The sequence below is a fragment of the Eurosta solidaginis genome, chromosome 5 (assembly GCF_040869045.1).
Source record: "Eurosta solidaginis isolate ZX-2024a chromosome 5, ASM4086904v1, whole genome shotgun sequence".
Taxonomy (NCBI): domain Eukaryota; kingdom Metazoa; phylum Arthropoda; class Insecta; order Diptera; family Tephritidae; genus Eurosta; species Eurosta solidaginis.
In genome coordinates this window covers 10397837-10417084 of record NC_090323.1, presented here as the reverse complement: position 1 = coordinate 10417084, position 19248 = coordinate 10397837, and the positions used below count along the sequence as shown (strand labels likewise).

At 38.5% G+C, this 19248-nt stretch overlaps 4 protein-coding genes across 19 annotated transcripts in view; 2 read left to right on the top strand and 2 right to left on the bottom strand.

The window, feature by feature from the left end:
* Window positions 1-3917: 3917 nt before the first annotated feature.
* Ssl1 (general transcription factor IIH subunit 2 Ssl1) lies at window positions 3918-6133 on the bottom strand. Of its 8 annotated transcripts, none has more exons than XM_067787204.1 (5): window positions 6002-6078; window positions 5270-5346; window positions 5012-5213; window positions 4821-4960; window positions 3918-4753 (listed from the first exon to the last, which is right to left on the bottom strand). In XM_067787204.1, the coding sequence occupies exons 2-5, from the start codon at window positions 5332-5334 to the stop codon at window positions 3970-3972; spliced, it is 1191 nt and encodes a 396-aa protein (XP_067643305.1). In that variant the 5' UTR covers window positions 5335-5346; window positions 6002-6078; the 3' UTR covers window positions 3918-3969. The 8 variants fall into 8 exon arrangements, with proteins under 8 accessions (XP_067643305.1, XP_067643304.1, XP_067643298.1 ...); XM_067787203.1 differs by having other exon boundaries at window positions 3919-4753; window positions 5270-5416; window positions 6002-6133; XM_067787197.1 differs by having other exon boundaries at window positions 3919-4753; window positions 5270-5411; window positions 6002-6108.
* Window positions 6134-6140: 7 nt separating this feature from the next.
* On the top strand, window positions 6141-11264 carry Chro (chromator). Of its 4 annotated transcripts, none has more exons than XM_067787192.1 (9): window positions 6141-6274; window positions 6654-6749; window positions 6813-7208; window positions 7270-7480; window positions 7558-8320; window positions 8403-8579; window positions 8917-9637; window positions 9698-10381; window positions 10453-11264. In XM_067787192.1, exons 2-9 carry the CDS (start codon window positions 6692-6694, stop codon window positions 10548-10550), a joined length of 3108 nt encoding a protein of 1035 aa, XP_067643293.1. In that variant the 5' UTR covers window positions 6141-6274; window positions 6654-6691; the 3' UTR covers window positions 10551-11264. The 4 variants fall into 4 exon arrangements, with proteins under 4 accessions (XP_067643293.1, XP_067643296.1, XP_067643294.1 ...); XM_067787193.1 differs by lacking the exon at window positions 6141-6274 and adding an exon at window positions 6310-6446; XM_067787194.1 differs by lacking the exon at window positions 6141-6274 and adding an exon at window positions 6315-6458.
* Window positions 10863-19248, bottom strand: part of LOC137252049 (tRNA (cytosine(72)-C(5))-methyltransferase NSUN6) — a 23348-nt gene continuing 14962 nt past the window's right edge. Inside the window, exons 1-3 of one of the 6 annotated variants that reach the window (XM_067787211.1) lie at window positions 14798-15188; window positions 11955-13150; window positions 10863-11881 (exon numbers count right to left, since the gene is read on the bottom strand). In XM_067787211.1, the coding sequence (XP_067643312.1) occupies window positions 11785-11881; window positions 11955-13150; window positions 14798-14860 (1356 nt within the window). In that variant the 5' untranslated portion in view covers window positions 14861-15188 and the 3' untranslated portion in view covers window positions 10863-11784. Of the gene's footprint in view, window positions 11882-11954; window positions 14760-14797; window positions 15189-19248 lie in introns of those variants that run through there. The other 5 variants (XM_067787208.1, XM_067787205.1, XM_067787207.1 and 2 more) reach the window with 5 other exon arrangements.
* Arf1 (ADP-ribosylation factor 1) overlaps window positions 14686-19248 on the top strand; it is a 17163-nt gene continuing 12600 nt past the window's right edge. Inside the window, exon 1 of the mRNA XM_067787212.1 lies at window positions 14686-14844. The gene's annotated coding sequence lies outside the window, so the exon portion shown is untranslated. The remainder of the gene's footprint in view (window positions 14845-19248) is intronic.

Genomic DNA, 19248 nt, shown 5'->3' with positions numbered 1-19248 from the left:
CGTCTGTTAACACAGCAAAGGGAAACGCAAAAGCTAAACAAGAGCTTCTTAAAAATGTAATGGCAGAAATTACCAATAACCAAATACCAAAGTTTCTTTGAAAACCGCCGTACCAACAAGATAGCTTTAGCACATAATTCAATACGAAGTATGCAATGTGTAAAAGATTAAAATATGCAAAAGAAGGCAATTGGGAAAAACTTTACAACAACTAAGGCATGATGTAGCTGAATGCGTTTGTAACGATTTCAACTATCGTAGGATTGCGGGTTCGACTCCCACTCCTGGGAGAAAAGGCTTTGAAGAAATTTGCAAGGTATAATCGAAACAGCTGTCGCCTTGTCCGTCCTGATGGCACGTTGTTTAAATTTTTCCCAAATTATTAAAATAAAATTACCAATAATCGTTCAATAAACGTAGCACCAGCATCAAATATCTTCACCAGGGAGCAGTTGATGGACATTCTATCAAAGCAAACTCAAGAATTTGTATATGCACCTGAAGAAGACCACACATTTGAGAGTTGGTATACGAGGTACCAAGAGATATTCGAACATGACGCTGAACAAATTAGCGATGCAGATAAAACAAGGCTTTTGCTGCGTAAAGTCAGTTCCGCAGTTTACCAGCAATATACACATATAATTTTGCCGTCTAAACTAAACGAAATTGTTTTCAAAGTTACTGTAAATAAGCTAACGCCCATGTTTGGAGAAAAACAATCGCTGTTTGGCACTCGTTACAAATGTTTCGAAATAGTTAAAACCGATTAGGAAGACTACACATCGTACATAGCATGAGTAAATAAACAGTGTGAGAAATTCAAGCTTACTACATTCAGCAGCGATAATCTAAAATGGTTAATATTTATTAGCGGTCTACAAGCTACAAAATATGCAGTTTTTCATAATTCTTAAGATGCTGTATGAAGAAAAATCCAGTAAACCAGTTATTTTGGATTTCACTAATGCTGAAATTCAACGAATACTCCATCGTCACAAAGATAACAAGATGGTTGGGAATACTTCATCAATTACACACACAGTTCGCACGCAGGTAAATCAGAACCGCAATCAGTCAAAAAAAGATGTTACAAAACCGCCACCGTCTTCATGTTGGTTTTGTGGAGGAATGCACTATGCTCGATTTTGTTCTTATGCAAGTCACAAGTGTACACAATGTGGAGTTACGGGCCATAAAGAGGGATATTGCACTGCAAAGAAAAACAATACTTTCAAACGTAACAAGCAGCAAAAAGACAGTTCGCAACAGCAGCAACAACAAAAACAGATTGTGAAAATACAACATACAAACAAATCGTCGAAATCAACTGAGTCAGCTGCGCAAACGAGAATTATAACCGATTTCTCACAACTAAGAAGGCACATAGAAGTTTGCATTAATGGCGTTAAAACACAACTTCAGTTGGACACAGCTTCAGATTGCACCATGATTTCTGAAAGTTTATGGAATAATATAAACATGCCAACGTTGGGTGCAACCAAGCATACAGCATGTGAGGCTAACTGTAACAAAATTGAGTTCAAGGGTGGATTTTTTGCTAAAGGTGAAACAAAAAAAAATTAAGGTATTAGTGTTGTTGTTGTTGTTGTAGCGATAAAGTTGCTCCCCGAAGGCTTTGGGGAGTGTCATCGATGTGATGGTCCTTTGCCGGATACAAATCCGGTACGCTCCGGTACCATAGCACCATTAAGGTACTAGCCCGACCATCTCGGGAACGATTTATGTGGCCACATTAAACCTTCAGGCCATTCCCTCCCTCCCTACCCCCAAGTTCCATGAGGAGCTTGGGGTCGCCAGAGCCTCGTCTGTTAGTGAAACAGGATTCGCCGCGGATAGGTGAGGTTGACAATTGGGTTTGGAGAAGCTATATATTGCGCTGGCAACCTGAAGGGTTGCGCTACACAGCCCCTTGAATCTGGTATTTTAGTCGCCTCTTACGACAGGCATACCTACCGCGGATATATTCTGATCCCCTAACCCGCTGGGGGATAAGGTATTAGTCACTTTGGTCGGTGGTCTCAATATCGCAGGCACAGATTTCTTCAAAGAATTTGGTCTTTGGGATATACCTATAAATTCATTTTGTTTGAAGGTACAACTCTCAGTGAATGAAGTAGCGCAAATAGGAAAATTCAAGTCAGAATTTCCAACAGTTTTCCGTAAAGAGCCTGAACACTGCGCGAAAATTTAAATTCATCTACCATTAAAAAAAAATATTATTCCGAAATTCTGTCCAAAAAGTCCATTTCCGTATTCAGTAACAATAGTGGAGGAATCAGAGTTAAACCGACTTCAGGATGCAGGCGTCATTAAACCAACAAACTATTCAGATTGGGCAGCACCAATTGTAATAGTCAAAAGTCCAAATGGTAAAATAGAATTTGTGCTGACTCAACCGATCTCAACGCATGTGTAGAACCACACTTTCTTCCATTACCATTACCAGAAGTCATCTTCATAAACCTCAAAGGTTTGAAAGTATTTTACACGTTTTGATTTTAATGATGCGTATATGCAATTCGATGTTGACGAAGTCACCAAAAGTATTCTGACTATAAATAATAAACGCGTGATAAGGTCACAACAATAACGATGTTTTGTTATAGGGATTAATTTTAACAATCGCATACACAGCCTGAAAAATCCAAGTGGTCCTCTTCATAAGGCATCTACACTATTACCAGCTTTATGTTAGAAAGGGTCAACTGGGTATTAGAAAAAGTCAGTTGGATTTTAGAATAGTGAATTGGAGTTTAGAAAACGTTAATATGCAATTATTCAGTCGTCAATTCGTTTTTGGAAAACATCAATTGGGTTTAAAAAAAGAACAAATTTAGAAAGCTTCAATTAGATTTTAGAATATGTTAGAGAAATTGGTGTTCACGCTGTCTAAAAACCAATTTACGTACTATTCCAGACTTGGTAATTCACGAGGTCTCCTTGTTGTTCTTGTTGTAGCGATAAGGACACTCCCCGAATGCCTTGAGGTTATCGATGTTGATGGTCCTTTGCCGAATGCAGATCCGATACGTTCCGATAACATGCACCATTAAGGCACCGGCCCGATCATCTCGGGAACGTCTCCTATTTGCCGTATGTGCTATGATTTAATCAAATTGTATATTGGAAACCAAAGAAAGAACTCAAGTCTTAAAATTTTACATGAATATGACACTCTTGTGAATTGCCCAACTGATTTTGAAAAACGCAAATTGAATTTTAGAAAGGGTCAAGTGGATTTCAGATAGGGTAAATTTGGTTTTTTAACGTTTTCTATAATTCAGTTGATGGTTTTTAAAATCCAAACGCGTAAACGTCATATATGTAGGTACTTTATTCTCCAATACTCCGAGGGTCTTCTTGACTGATGCCTTTACCGCAGAGGTATCATACCATAAAGTAACTTTTAAGAGAGATATTTTCAATGGGCTACTCGGTCCAAAATAACACTTCCTCGCATTAATACGTCTTCGTAGGATTACCTAGTTGAATACCAAATCTACAAAGTTATGGAGTGAATTTGCGAAAATGCTCTGACGTTGTGTAGTTGTTGTATTAACGATAAAGATTGATGATGATTGATGGTCCTTTACCAGATATAGATCCGGTTCGTTACGATAATAAGCGCCATTGAGGTGCTAGCCCCGACCATCCCGGGAACGATTAATATGAGCAACTAAACCCTCTAAACCATGACGCCCCACCCCTAGTTCAATGAGGAAGATGGGGTCGCATGAGTGGATATGATCCAAAAACCAATTTTCTTGCAAATTTTGGCAACTATGTATATAATCTATATTCCCGGCGCCCCCGATTTGATGATCATTTCACAGAGGTTTGCATGTTTTCTTTCCTAATAAGCTACAAATTACAGACTACATTGTGTACTAATAGGTTATTTGTTTATTTGTTTTATTATTATGTTGTTTTATTATATAAATGTACCTATTTTCTCTGTGCATTTGCTGTATTACAACCAACACAAGTATGTAATGTCTCATGAATGAAAATATCGCAATCAATACAATAAATTTGCGTACATTTCTCACAACGATACACATTTTTGTCTGTTGACTCTGTTAGTGGTTTTTGGCAAGCGTAACAGTTAGTTGCTTGCGCATTGAAATCCAATTCTGTAAAATGTTGAACCGGAAAGAGATGATGATATGATCGTGCTAAATGCGGAGCTGATACCAAAGTCAGACCACACGTTTGACATTCAACCGGTAATTCGCAATATTTACTAAAACACTGCGGACAATGATAACCACCAGAGGTAAGTTTACTGGGTTCATCTGTATTCTCAATATGACACATACACATCGATAGAGGCGGATCTTTGCCACCATCCGTTTTGGCATGTGGAAATCCCATTTTTATCAAAGAGTTTTCTTGTGTTTGTGCTGCTGGGGGCGGATCGACATGAGCCAACAATTGATCACGAAAATGTGCATCATCAAGAACAGCACCATAGGTGCCACCAGTTTGTTGTGTTAAATGACGACAAACATGTATTTCAGCAGATAATGAAATGACAGAGCAACGTATATTGTCGGCTTTGAGTGAATCGATCGTGCCATTTATATCGACGGGATCACATGTAGTTAAGGAGCCCATTATAATTAATACTTCACGTGATGCATGCCCGGGTACTACTTTTAGCGCTTTCATAGCCAAATCGAGACCATTCTGAAGTGAGGGTTCGCTGTTGAGTGGAATTTTGTTGACGCTAAAATAATCGAACACATATTAATAAAATGCATTTCTTATTAACATATTCAAAATACTATTATTACCTCTCCACCGCTTTAAGATGCAACTTTGATGTGCCCGTTAGTTCAGTAAGCTTTTCAGCGCGTTTACCTTTTAGCACAATTAATCCCAATTGACTGATAGGATTTTGATCAAAAAATTCTTCAATGAATATTTCTAAAAGCTACAAAAAATTGATACTGAAAATTATGCATATCCCAAAATCCTTAATTACCTTAATGGTGCACAACATTCGCGTGGGCTTCAAATCCGGCACAGTCATTGACTCAGAGCAATCTAATATAATGTATAGGTGCCGCATCATTCCTAAACGATTTTGTTGTGTCTTTTGCGCTTGCCTCTTTCTTTTGGCCTTTTGTATAATTTCAGCAATCGCGCCATCCAAAAGTCCGTCATCATCCTCCTTGATGGCTTCCCTGGAATATCAAAAATTTCATCATTTTAGAAATGGGTGCTGCTTTAATAAACTCACCAAGTTTTTTCGTAGCCAGTTTCCCAGCGATACTCCTTTGGATCTTCCCCATCTATATCAGCCATTTTCAACGTATTCTTGTTCGGCAGTAGAAAAAACAAAGGTAAAATACTTGAACGGGTAGTAGCAGTAGACCGCTGTCCTACACTTTTACAAAAACAAGGGTAATAGTGCAGTTTACGGTACCCACCGAAATTTGGGCCAAAATTTTTCGTGTGAGGTATCAAAAGACGCGTATTCACGTCTAGATCAAGAATCCGAAAGCGGAAGTTAACTTTCCAAGTTACCCGTTCAAAAGATATTAACGAAAAACCGAAAAAAGACCTGCGGTCCCTCCGAAACCAGGGGTGGGATCCATAGGGTTTTTGCGCAGAATACCTTTCTGCGTTGGCGGCCTTCGGCCGCGCTTATAAAAAATAACCCTGGGCTACGCCATACCAAGTCCGGGTGTGCGGTATAACCGTGGCTACCGCCACGGTGATGCCCAATTTTTTTTGTGGGTAAAACACAACAAAAACCACATGAAAATCGCCAATTTCAACTGCAAATATCTCCGGACGGAGATAACATTTTTCTTTTCCGCCTTCGGACTATTGTTCTCGAGATTAATACGCGTCTTCTGATACCTCACTCGAAAATCTTAGCCCAACTTTGGGGTGGGTACCGTAAACTGCACTACTACCAAAACAAGAAATCACAAATAATTATATCATGTTATCAAAAAATGTTTACCAAATTTTTTTATTTCTTGAACAGCTGATTGTTTTAATGTCCAGTCCGCGGCGCGGAAAAACGTTTTCACCACGGCTAATCTTGACATCACCATACGTTGCCAACCACTTGAATAATTGTCGTGTCACTTTTCAATGCATTGCTGCCAGCGCCATTTTGATTGGTCAATCGCTTTCCCAGCAAGTGCTACGTTTTGCAAACGAACGGAAAATTATTGCATTTGCTTTTTAATATATCTTTTGGACGCAGTAGCAGCAATATAAGAAAATTTTGGTATGATTTAATTGTTTATGGAAATTTTTTTTAAATAAAATAAGCATTTTTAAAGCAACAAATGGTGTTTGACTTAGTATAATGTGCTTGTGCAAAGTGGATTTGTCTACAAAATTATTTTTGCGATGGTAGAAAAAATCGTGAGCGCAGGAATTCGAACGCACAAACATTTGTACAGGACAAAGTAGTTTAATTAATAGATACAAGTAGCTTTTAAAATAAAGTTCAATTTACTTTGTTATTTGATAAAAACTCAACCGTAAAGTTTTTCACAAAGTCGCTTAATCCCCTAATTGGAAAATGTCAATTTTTCTTTATTTGGCGCAAACAACTTTGCTTCTAACATACATATAGACACCTTCCCAATTTTCTATTACAGGAAGTAACAATAGACAGCAGTGAAGTACATATATTGCAATGGTCGGCCGAGACATAACTCCAACGGAAATTGGCAAACATTCCAAATTAATTAAGTGTAAGATTTACTAAATAAATGTTTATATTATGCAGTTTTAAAATGTTACCCTTCTACCTTCAGCGGCGCAAGAGGATATGTCCACAATGGACGTTCTTGTATGTGGTCGCTGTCTCAACGTATTTCACTTCATCGAAGATTTTGAAGAGCATAAACAGAAACCGTGCTTTAAAGAAAATAACAATGTACGTGAATGTAATGATACTAAACCAAAAATTTGGGCGTTCTTATTGTGGAAAGCCACACAACTGCATAATAACAAAGAGTCAAATACTGGATCGTGGGCACTTTATCAAACATGGGTTAAAATGGATGAAAGTTTACGTGAAACTTGGATTGTAGCTGGCAAAACTATTCAATCGTTTGCAAAAGTGGGCCAAGGCGGTCTGCAAGAGATGCCTGTAAAGATAACTAAAACTGTTGTGAATAACACAAGCGAAAACTTATCTCCTGGGCGCAGTAAGTACAATTAAAAAAATATAATATTAATTTTAATCGATATAATAATTTACATATTTAGAGCCTTTAACACAAAGTAAACCACAAGTAGCAAACTTGAAGCCTCCATCCAAAATAGTAGCCGATAATAAAGATATGGAAAGCGATAATTCACTTAAATCAGTTATACCTGGGCAAAAGATTTTAAAAAACCCACTTTCAGTGCGTAGTGATCCTGTTGGTGGAGTGAATCAAAATAAACTGCCTGCGGCAAACATCACCAAGCCATTAAGGTAATTAAATAAATATATATATTTTTTTTATATGTACATATATTATAGTACATAATTTTTTATTTTTTTTTAAGTAGACGTGCTAAACGCACAATTCCCAACTCTGATGAGGTTATAGAAGAAAATGTTGAAAAAATAGTTGCAAAACGTTTCAATCCACGTCGTAAAATGCATGAATATTTAGTCAAATGGGAAGCACGTACACATGAACAAAATACATGGGAACCAGCGACACATTTAGAAAATGTTCCACAACTTTTAGAGACGTTTGAAACGCAATTGGCACGCCAAAAAGAAACACGTGCAGCTTTACAAGCCAAACAAGCCGCACAAGTAGCTGCCGCAAATAAAGCAGCTGAAAGCAAAGCAAACGATATTACAAAAAAAGTCGAAACAAACTCGCCTACTAAACCTAGCGGGGCTAGCTCGGGAAAACTACCTACAGTTAGCAGCAGTAATGACAATGGAGAGCTTAACAAATCAGGAGGCTCGGATGTTTCTACACGGCCTTCGCGCACATCTAAAACTAAAGCTATGGATCAAGTGAAACAATGGGTTTCGGGTAGTAATCAAACGAATTCACGTGCAACTTCACCTACAGGCAGTGATGCAGCTGGGAGTGATAATAACTCACAAGATGGACAGCGTGATTGGTCAATGAATACTAGTAATAGTTCATTAGGTGCCGGTGGTGGCGGCTTAAAACGGAAATTAGAAGATTCTGATTCTAATGGTAGCGATTTACCTAGCACTACAGCCACAATGGAAGATTTAGAGGAAGATCTTATACCCTCACATACCGTAAAACGTATAAAGAATGGTAATGCTATTACAGTTGAGGTAAATTACTTGCATAACTTGGAACTTATATTGATTAGAGTATTAGTTGAAAAAAATTTTTTTTTTTTTTTATTATTCATAGTCCAAAGTGGTTAAGGTGAATGGAACCAGCAGTGCTGCGCGTACACCCGCTTCCACCTCAGTTAGCGGAGAGTCATTGCCAGTTGGACCGAATTCAGCGGAGGTTATTATAACAAAAGATACAAATGCTTCCGGTGTGATGAAGAAGCCTGGTTTCAATAGCAATAGCCGAAGCAATGTAAGTTCAAAGTCTGGCAAATGGCAAAACAAATTTCCTTGCTGCCACAGGAACTTGAGCGACAAAATGTCCAACCAATTGCTGCCAGAATTTCAAAGACTCACTACACCTATAAACTAAACCTTTTACTTTTTGTCGCTTAACTCCTTTTGGCAGTTAGATCTCAATATCATAGTTATTTATATTTATTTAAGGTATCTTCAGCCTTAATCTACTTTGGGCTATGCTTTTTAACGCGTAGTGTTTTAATTATTTATTTAAAATATTATATAAAACAGCAAAGCTCTCCTAGCCCAAGTTCATTCGATTAGTCCGTTTTTAATTTTCTTTCTTCTAGACTACTCTCAAGAATGAAGCACAAATTCGCATATTATCACGGGGAGAATCAGCTGTATCTAGCACTGGTATTGTAAGGGTTGGCGCAGGCGCAGCTAGTGACAGTGGTAGCGAATCAAAATCAGCATCTTCTGTTACAACCACACGAACTCAAATTCGTGTAGGTGGTAGTGGAATATCAACTTCGGTGGGTAATACACAAATAAATTCAATATCACGCCAACATGTACAACGCACGCCAGCAGTTACTAGTGTGCAGCGCAAAATTATTACTGCTGGCGGCATCACACAGCAACGTGGCATTTCATCAATGCAAGTGCGTACAGGCGGTGTAAGCACTGGATCTTCAGCCCAACATGCTTCGCCTACATCCGGACGTATGATAATACCACGTCAAGGCAATACTTCGCATGTAACACGACCAAGTAACACAGGCAGCACTAAAACTGTAACACCAGAACAAAAAATATTACAACTATCGAAATCAGGCGATTTGAAAGTAACTAAAAAGGTTATGACCCGTGAGGATGCTATGGCACAGCGTATGCATGTAAGACAGCAATCACAATCACAAATTCAAATACAAAAAGTACAACAGATTACTCCACCAACCGGAGGTGGACGCACCAGTCAAGTAAGTTCTGTGAGTGTACGCAAACAAGCTGATGGTACGTATGCACATGAGGAGCAACAACACCATGCACAATTGTGCCCCATAACAGGTATGCATGTTTGTCACTCAAATTATTGCACAACTTGTTTAAATCGAATTTGTATTCCAGGTAAAATATTAGGACAAGATGATCATACCATGTCACAACAGCAACATCACGTGCAGAGCGGTGTAATGCATACACAATTGTTGGCAAATGCTGGCGGTGAGCAGCATTTATCTCTTCAACAAGATCATCAACAACAACAATTACATGATATCGATCCCACATTACTCCTAACTAATGACCAACAAATGCTAACTAACGAAGATGGCACACCATTGTTGGTCACAGGTGAAGATGGTACAGTATATCAGGTTGCAGGTAAAAATGCCGAGGGTCAAACCATACTTGTAACGCAAGGACCAGATGGTGAACAACAATTCGCGTACGTTGCTGCTGCTGAAGGTGATGATAATCAAGTGCTGACTCTTGACAATGCTGTTGCGGAAGCAGTATCCCAACATCCAAACGAGTTACACCAGCAGAATGAAGCAATGCAAGAGGCACAGTATATTGTTAAAACCACTAAGGAAGATGGTACGACTCATGTAGTGACAATGAGTGAAGCGGAATTGCAACAACATCAAGCTTTAGCAGCAGCACAGCAACAACAGGTAGATGATGGGAGTGGGGTCACTGCTACAGGTGGCACATCAAGCGGGCAACTTTGCATACAAACATCGGATGGCGGTGATGGACAGGAAGCAAATATTCCTGCTGAAGTGATACAAGCAGGCATGCCATCACCAGGTAGAAACACGTCGATCATGTGTACACATTTGAGTTATACTTGATGTAATTTGTTTCCTTTGATTTTTCAGGTGGCACACGTCGTGTGGTTTTATTACTGCAAGATGGTACTTATATGATGACTGAAATGCACGACGATGAGTTTAAAGCACTGAATATTGCCACGTAAAGCATACACACTTCACAAAACTAAATATAAGACAGCTAGGCAGACCTATTCGAGTTGAGCAGTACTTTACATTAATCGGAAAATGTGTTGTAAACGGCAGTTATAAAAAAAAACTACAAGCAGTACGTTTTTATTCATCATTATCTCACATTTTAGTTATTAAAAAAATTAGAACTGCATATTGTCATGAAAACATGGCTGTTTCAGTCCTACGCGCAGATGTAGCGTATAACAAAAAAATATGTAGATTAAAGATTACTGATAAATAGAAATCAACATATGAGACAGTTTGATGACAGCACACAGCCGCATTTTACTTAAAAAAGTTTATATTAATTTTTTTCTAACCCGCTTGTATTGTATAATATGACTCAATAAGTTTTATTACATTATTAATATTTTTATTTTATTATAATTTTTATGGATTTAATTCATCAAAGGTCATATGTCTGCTTATAAAATGTATTAATTATATAAATTATGATATATGGGTATGTTTTTTGCCTTTTGTTGTGTTCTATGCACAGCGTTCAGCTCCGTATGCTACGTATAACCATCAAACTTTTCATTGTTTGCTTAAAGTGTATATGCATAACCACTGCGTTATATAATACACACGATCGTATAGAGAAAAGGCGAACCCCCATGCAAATTACTAGAATAAAGAATTAATCTGATAAATTGCGATGAATTTTGTTATGGTGCGTAATTAGAGCCTCATTTTTCTTTAATATACGTGATCGACACCTACAACGCCATAAAGATACATTCACCAGCCTGGCATGACTTGGATCTGGAGACATAAATTTTGAAAGTAAAGCGTTGTAACAAAACGCTCATCAAAAAGATCTTCATTGTCCCTATTCAGCAAATTTTACCATGAACGCAAATTGGGATATCCACCATTAACTTAAAGACAGTTGAATTTGAATCCTTTACATGTCTATATCGGTAACAAATAACACGTACGATTGATGTTAAAAGACATTAAGGTGATGAACACATTTTAGAACGATTTTCCGTCATCCCTTTCCAAATTTGGTTTGGGGACAAACCGGTTTTGGCGTTGCGCCATTTTCGTTCTTCGAAAAGTTACACTGATAATGGCGCAACGCAAATTTGACAAGGGATGGCAGAAAATCGTCACAGCATACATCAATTACTCATCCTGTCCGAAAATCAACAAAACAAATCGAATATACATATTAAGGACTAATTAGGATATAATTAAAAGTCATATCTTTGTGAATTTCGCAATGAAAAATCCGACCGTATCAATGTAGCGTCCTGCAAACTCTGTCATATCATGGCCGAATCGTTGCACATAACCTCTGAAATGACAAAAGAAAACAAGAACCCTTGGAAATGCTTGTAACAAATACATCGTGAATCAAATTTCATTACCTCTCCAACTCATTAAGTCCTGTATGTTCTAGTCCGCAACCGCCTACACGCGGAGTAGCCGAAGTTAACTGTATTTGCGGAAATTTTCCAAGCACCCAAGCTACCATGCACTCATTCTCTTGTTCCGTCACAGTGCAAGTCGAGTATACCAATACGCCGTCTCGTTTAAGCAATGGCACTGCAGCCGAAAATAACTTTCGCTGCACTTTCGGATACGAATCGAGCATTTGCGAGCACATATTGCGCGGCCCCGCCAGCAAAGGTCTATTGCCTAACGCGCTACAAGGTGCATCAAGTAGTATTTTGTCAAATGTACAAGCACCAAAGGGTGGTTTACCCAACTTTTCGGTCTCTTCCATATCTTTCGTTTCGTCAAAAGCTTTAGAAGCATCGAAATGATAGGCTTTTATACTATGCAGTCCTTGGTTCTCTATTTTCTCTTGCATAGCTCTAATTTTTTTGGCCACCTTATCGATTGCTATTATTTCGCCTACATCACCCATTAACTCTGCAATATGTGTCGTCTTGTTGCCCGGAGCAGCGCACATATCTAAAACTCGTTCTCCGGGACGGGGTTGCAATACACGCACACATAGTATAGACGGTAGATTTTGTAGCAATGCCTCCTTACAGCTGAGATCTCCAATGGCAGGCACACCCGATATCGTTTCAATCATTTCTACCGCAGTACCTTTTAAGGGCTCAAGCGCGTTACTAGCTGGAGGTCCAAATATCTGATGTCTTTGCATTCGAACGATTCCAATACCTAAGTAAAGCTTGTGCAGCGACTCATATCGTGTATTAGTGCCTTGTTTACACTTTCCGGCCAAATCAGCATAGACCAAAACTTTCTCATCGATCTTAGTTCCCGCTTCCATTGCAAGAACCCCAGGCGCATAAAGATGAGCGCCCCGTAGTAGTGCAGCGCCACAGGAACTATCTACGATGACTTCACGCTGTATTTCCGTCTGTTTTTGTTTGAAATCTGGGATGTTAACGGGCAAAGGCGATATACATAGTACCTCGGGAATAAACGGTATTTCATAGACCATCGGGGTCTGTGTATACCTTTCATGTAAGATCTGTTGTAATTTCTGTTTAAATGCTGAAACGGTAGTTTGAAGTGTGTTGATGCGATAACTTGTGACTGTTGGTGGTCGGCATAACCAACCCATTACCTCATCTATTTGATTTGGCTGGAACAGGCAAAAATAATTAGTTTCTGGAGTTTAATCTGGAGCGCCACTATGAGAAGTATTTGCATTCAAGCACCGTCTAAGTGACGAACTGATTATTGACGCTAGGAAAGATGTCTAGCAATTAAGTCCCTCACTACAATTCGTCATTAATACAAAAATTATGGTTTGGTCTCCACTGGAAGGTGTACAATGAACTTGTTTAGACGAGAATAAGGAAGACACCCAAGCACTGTCCTATTTTGATCAAATGGCTGCTTTCTGCACCGAAAAACTAAAGACATGTTGTTGTTGTTGTTGTGGCGATAAGGACACTCCCCGAAGGCCTTGGGAGTGTTGTCGATGTTGATGGTCCCTTGCCGGATGCAGATCCGGTACGTTTCAGTACAAAGCCCGACCATCTCGGCAACGATTTGTTATGACCACATGCGACCTTCTAAGCCATACCGCCCTCCCACCCTCTAGATACATGAGGAGTTCGGTGTCGCCAGAGCTTCGGCTGTTAATGAAACAGGATTTGCCAGGAATAGGTGGGGTTGACAATTGGGTTGGAGAAGCTGTATATTGCGCTGGTAGCCCCCTAAAAGATTTGCGCTACACAACCCCTTGAATCTATTGGGTATTTTAGTCGCCTCTTACGACAGGCATACCTACCACGGGTATGTATATTCTAACCCCGGCAAGCCGCTGCAATTCTGAGTGTGGAGTTTTAGCAGTCCCGTTAGTTTCTTCAATGGGCATTTTGTAAGTCGGGAGCCTATATAGGCGGCGCGTAACACAGTATCCGTTGTCCAATCGCTTTAACTGACGCAAAAAAAGCTTTATAGCTTCAAAGCTTCCGCAACCCAATTGTCAAACTCACCGACGCGAGGAGAATCCTGTTACAAATATGAGTGTATCATACACATATTTAGCAGCCGAGGCTCTGGCAACCCCAAGTTCCTCATGTAACTAGGGGATGGGAGGGCGGGATGGCCCTAGAAGGTTTATTGTGGTCATACTAATCGTTCCCGAGATGGTCGGGCTAGTATCTTAATGGTGCTTTCTTACCAGATTTATATCCCGCAAAGGACCATCTGCATCGATAACACTCCCCAAAGCCTTCAGGAGCGTCTTTATCGTTAAAACAACAACAACAAAAACCTATCTTTGTGTTATCTACATATACTGTCAGTAAGCGGCTGGGGGATTTTGTTGCGACTATAAACATTGGAGGCAATTGCAGAGCCTTTAGTCCACGTTGACAAAAAAGTGGCCGTAGTTCTGGTAGTGATATCTGTAATTAACGGTTTATTTTAGAGCACAGCTCAACAGAAGGATAGCCGAGCTCTTACTTCGTTGCAAACCCAATTCCGAAAATTTTAATAAACGGGCCACTTCAAATTCCTCAGATGGATATTATGAATGACAAGTTGGATGTGGTGAAAACGTTTTTGTGCCAAACCGAAAATTTTTCGGCTTTATACCGTTGACCGCTCCTTACATAAATCAACGGCAACTCTGGAATCAGTTTCACCAATGAAATATCTCCCTATCACTTTTGCTTTCGCGAGTAGACTGCGTTAATTTCCGGCGTGTTCTCCACACAATTTTGCATAAAGTGTTTTTTAATAAATTCCAAACTAATTGCAGTTTAATCAAACTTACATTCCTCCTGAGAATTTGTGACTCCACAAGTGGATTACGTAAAAAAGGTGATTTTGGAAACATTAATTGTGATACTTTTTAACTGCTGCAGCAAAATTCCATGAAAGATGGAGAAAAAAGAGGAGGACGATGAAGAATGGAATTGCAAATGTTGAAAAATATTGAGTGCTGCCCAAAGGTTCACGAAAAACATAAATGTATATGTGAAAGTTTTGGCCAAAAATGAAGTTTCAGGAACGCCGAATTTAAAGCCGATAGCGTTTATTTAATCTGAATTACTGTTTTGAAGCTAACTATGCTATTTAATACAGAACAACTTTTTATCTAACATCGTTTCAACTTTTGCAAATATTTCGTGTTGACGCATTCACTCATCTAAACACCACACGAGCTAAACACGACGTGGCAACTTTTCGTTGTTTTTAGCTCATTCAAGCTAATTACTGAAGCGTGTGGTGGTACTCTTCGTTTAAATGGTAGAATGCCTTCAAATTTCGAACGCAATTTTTTTTGTCACTATAGTTTATTCTTTTTAAATTTTTCTTGTATGGCGAGGTGAGAAATGTTTCGTGGTGAGCTAATAAATTAATACGTATGTCAAATAGCGTACTTTGAATTGGTGTGTTCGTGTGTTTCTTGCTCTGTGATTTTCGCTGACATTTCCAAGTTGAATTAAATAAAATTTGAGAAATTTAAGTGCGTGAATTAGACACTGTTATTTGGTGCGTATAATAATTTATTTCAAATATATAAAAATTGTTATTATAGGACGGTAAAGCGTAATTGTAAATTTGGTATAATTTTCTGCAGTCGGTGATTGCAAGTTTCCTCATGTTTTTCTTTCTGAAAAGCGACATCATGCTATCCTCTTCGTGTTGAATTTGTTTTCTGCTCAAATTGTTACAAAGGGAAAAGTGTATGTATGTATTTATTTGAAAATTTGTTCCTAGCACAACAATTTTGACAAATTATTTAACAGTGCTAGTCATGAATAGCATGAGCTATAAAAATTGAACATTTGTAATAATAATAAATTAGATTAATCAAATTAAATATAACGGATAATGGTGGGTAATAGTCTAGTTGAGGGGTCGACTGCTAATACGCTACCAAAAATATCGAGAGAGGTGTCAAAAGACGCGTCTTGACATCAGTATTAATAATCCGAAGGCGGAAAATAAAAATATTAACGCGTTCAAAAGATATTAACGAAAAACCGAAAAAAGACCCGCGGGTACCTCCGAAACCGGGGGTCGGATCCATAGTATTTTTGCGCAGAACACCTTTCGGCGTTGGCGGCCTTCGGCCGCGCTTTAAAAAATAACCCTGGGCTACGCCATGCCACGTCCGGGTGTGTGGTTTAACCGTGGCTACCGCCACGGTGATGCACAATTTTTTTGGTGGGTACAAACACAACAACAACCACATGGAAATCGCCAACTTCAACTGCAAATATCTCCGGACAGAGATAAAATTTTTCTTTTCCGCCTTCAGATTATTGTTCTCGAGGTTAATACGCGTCTTATGCCACTTCTCGATATTTTTTGACACGTATTAGCAGTCGACCCCTCAACTAGACTATTACCAAATACAGCAATAGTGATCATAACTTTTGGCTGGTTATAGATCGAATAGTACTTAACAAATAAAGAAAGAAGACACAGAGAATGAAAAGGACTTAGAAATGAACATTTTAACAGCAACAATTTGAGATCCAGTTTAAGAGTTAAAAAATGATGATAGCTCTTTTTTGAAGTGCAGAGCATTACTTAAAGAGTAGAAGACTTGTAGGTACGGAGTTCCAAAGACGTATTGCAGTAACAAAGAATTGGCGCTCAGAGGGTAGCGTGCGGTATCTAATGTGCTTAAGAAGAAACACCGATCTTTATGATTGCAGAAAAATAAGCTTACGATATAGATAGTCAGGTTCCTTCGTGTGTATCAATTTATGGAGGAAGGACAGTGTTTTGACTTTTAAAAGATTTTCGAAAGAAATGAGAAAGCTTTTCCAATTCATAATAAGGCAATGCAATTAAAGCATATTTAATAGGTGCAGTGTAAATTGAATGCAATTGCAAATTGTAGTTAGCCGGTTTCGTTAAATTTATGCCTGCATATATGTATACGTATTGTAAAATGTTGGTTCTTTGCCTTTTAACGTCGTTTAAAATCGCATCAAGGCTACTATGGTTAAAAAGGATTTTCTTTGAATTGCTAACTAAACTAAAGAAAAGTAATTAATAAATATTAAAATACAGGGTAATGGTCTAGTTGAGGGGTCGACTGCTAATACGCTACCAAAAATATCGAGAGATGTGTCAAACGACGCGTCTTGACATCAGTATTAATAATCCGGAGGCGGAGAATAAAAATTTTAACTCGTTCAAAAGATATTAACGAAAAACCGGAAAAAGACCCGCGGGTACCTCCGAAACCGGGGGTGGGATCCATATTATTTTTGCGCAGAACACCTTTCTGCGTTGGCGGCCTTCGGCCACGCTTGTAAAAAATAACCCTGGGCTACGCCATGCCAAGTCCGGGTGTGTGGTATAACCATGGCTACCGCCACGGTGATGCACAAATTTTTTTGGGGGTACTAACACAACAACAACCACATGAAAATCGCCAACTTCAACTCCAAATATATCCGGACAGAGACAAAATTTTTCTTTTCCGCCTTCGGATTATTGTTCTCGAGATTAATACGCGTCTTATGCCACTTCTCGATATTTTTTGACACGTATTAGCAGTCGACCCCTCAACTAGACTATTACCAAATACAGCAATAGTGATCATAACTTTTGGCTGGTTATAGATCGAATAGTACTTAACAAATAAAGAAAGAAGACACAGAGAATGAAAAGGACTTAGAAATGAACATTTTAACAGCAACAATTTGAGATCCAGTTTAAGAGTTAAAAAATGATGATAGCTCTTTTTTGAAGTGCAGAGCATTACTTAAAGAGTAGAAGACTTGTAGGTACGGAGTTCCAAAGACGTATTGCAGTAACAAAGAATTGGCGCTCAGAGGGTAGCGTGCGGTATCTAATGTGCTTAAGAAGAAACACCGATCTTTATGATTGCAGAAAAATAAGCTTACGATATAGATAGTCAGGTTCCTTCGTGTGTATCAATTTATGGAGGAAGGACAGTGTTTTGACTTTTAAAAGATTTTCGAAAGAAATGAGAAAGCTTTTCCAATTCATAATAAGGCAATGCAATTAAAGCATATTTAATAGGTGCAGTGTAAATTGAATGCAATTGCAAATTGTAGTTAGCCGGTTTCGTTAAATTTATGCCTGCATATATGTATACGTATTGTAAAATGTTGGTTCTTTGCCTTTTAACGTCGTTTAAAATCGCATCAAGGCTACTATGGTTAAAAAGGATTATCTTTGAATTGCTAATGCATTTATTTTTTCCTTGGTTTTTTTTTTTTCTGAATACGGAATAAAGATGGATGGCTCGCCATTTAGATTTGGGTTAAAGGTGGGTTTCCCAAAAACCAATCGCCGCTTATGTATTGATCACCACTTATGGCATGGTGAATTGAAACCGATATGGTCAAAACTCCCAATGAACATTTTCTTTCAGTATCAAATGGATGTGCTAAAATAACAATTGACGGCTTTCTCGAACAAAGTTCAAAATTATGGGCAGTTCCAAATACTAAAGACACATTTTGGCTCCCGACTCGTGAATTCAAAAGCTAGTGCTGAAATCTTTGCTTTGGTAATTGTTTACTTTAGAGAACAGCTGCTAAATCTCGACCAAAAATATCGAGAGGGTGTCAAAAGACGCGTTTTGATGAAAACTATGCATTCGCCTTGGAAATGCGCACGAAATTTTAAATTTCTTTTCCCAAATTATTGTTCTCCCTAGGAGAAAAGGAATATTTACAATAGGGCTGTATGATTTGCAACTTGTATGGAGAGCGCTCTGGAGCCATTGTTCAATTTTATTGGGAATATCTTTTGACAAAAACAAAGGTAATTGTTTACTTTAGGGTACAACTAAATCTCGACCAAAATATCTAGAGAGGTGTCAAAAGACGCGTTTTGGCCACCAGGACCACGAATCTGAAAGCGGAAATTCAAAATTTATTTATGTCAAAAGTTATTGTAACGACAAAATCATCAAAATTACAGCAACCACGAGAAACAATCAGCTGTTGGGATAACAACACCTGGTACTGAATTCGCCTTGCGCATTTCTATCTTGAAATTGAAGTTTATTTATGGTTGCGTATTTGTGTAAAATTTGGAAATAAAATATAAATATAGCTCAGTATTTCATTTCATATGGCATTGGATGAAATGAGTATAAAATTCAAGAGCATCAACAGAGGAGCATAATACTGCAGGATAACACAAATCCGCTGCAGTTGCCTGCTTACATTCAGCTAAGCAATTTTCTGATGGCCAATCCGATTTAAATCTCTCTTTCGTCAC

What these genes read in the sequence shown, in the direction of transcription:
- Ssl1 (XM_067787197.1), bottom strand. Translation starts at nt 6,095, where the DNA reads ATGGTGATGTCAAGATTAGCCGTGGTGAAAACGTTTTTCCGCGCCGCG. An exon ending in TCAAGAAATAAAAAAATTTG is followed by an intron (nt 5,412 to 6,001) that starts GTAAACATTTTT and finishes GTAAAAGTGTAG; the next exon opens with GACAGCGGTCTACTGCTACT. An exon ending in CATCTTAAAGCGGTGGAGAG is followed by an intron (nt 4,754 to 4,820) that starts GTAATAATAGTA and finishes CGATTATTTTAG; the next exon opens with CGTCAACAAAATTCCACTCA.
- Chro (XM_067787192.1), top strand. Translation starts at nt 6,692, where the DNA reads ATGGTCGGCCGAGACATAACTCCAACGGAAATTGGCAAACATTCCAAA. An exon ending in ACAATTGTGCCCCATAACAG is followed by an intron (nt 9,638 to 9,697) that starts GTATGCATGTTT and finishes TTTGTATTCCAG; the next exon opens with GTAAAATATTAGGACAAGAT. An exon ending in AGCAGGCATGCCATCACCAG is followed by an intron (nt 10,382 to 10,452) that starts GTAGAAACACGT and finishes TTGATTTTTCAG; the next exon opens with GTGGCACACGTCGTGTGGTT.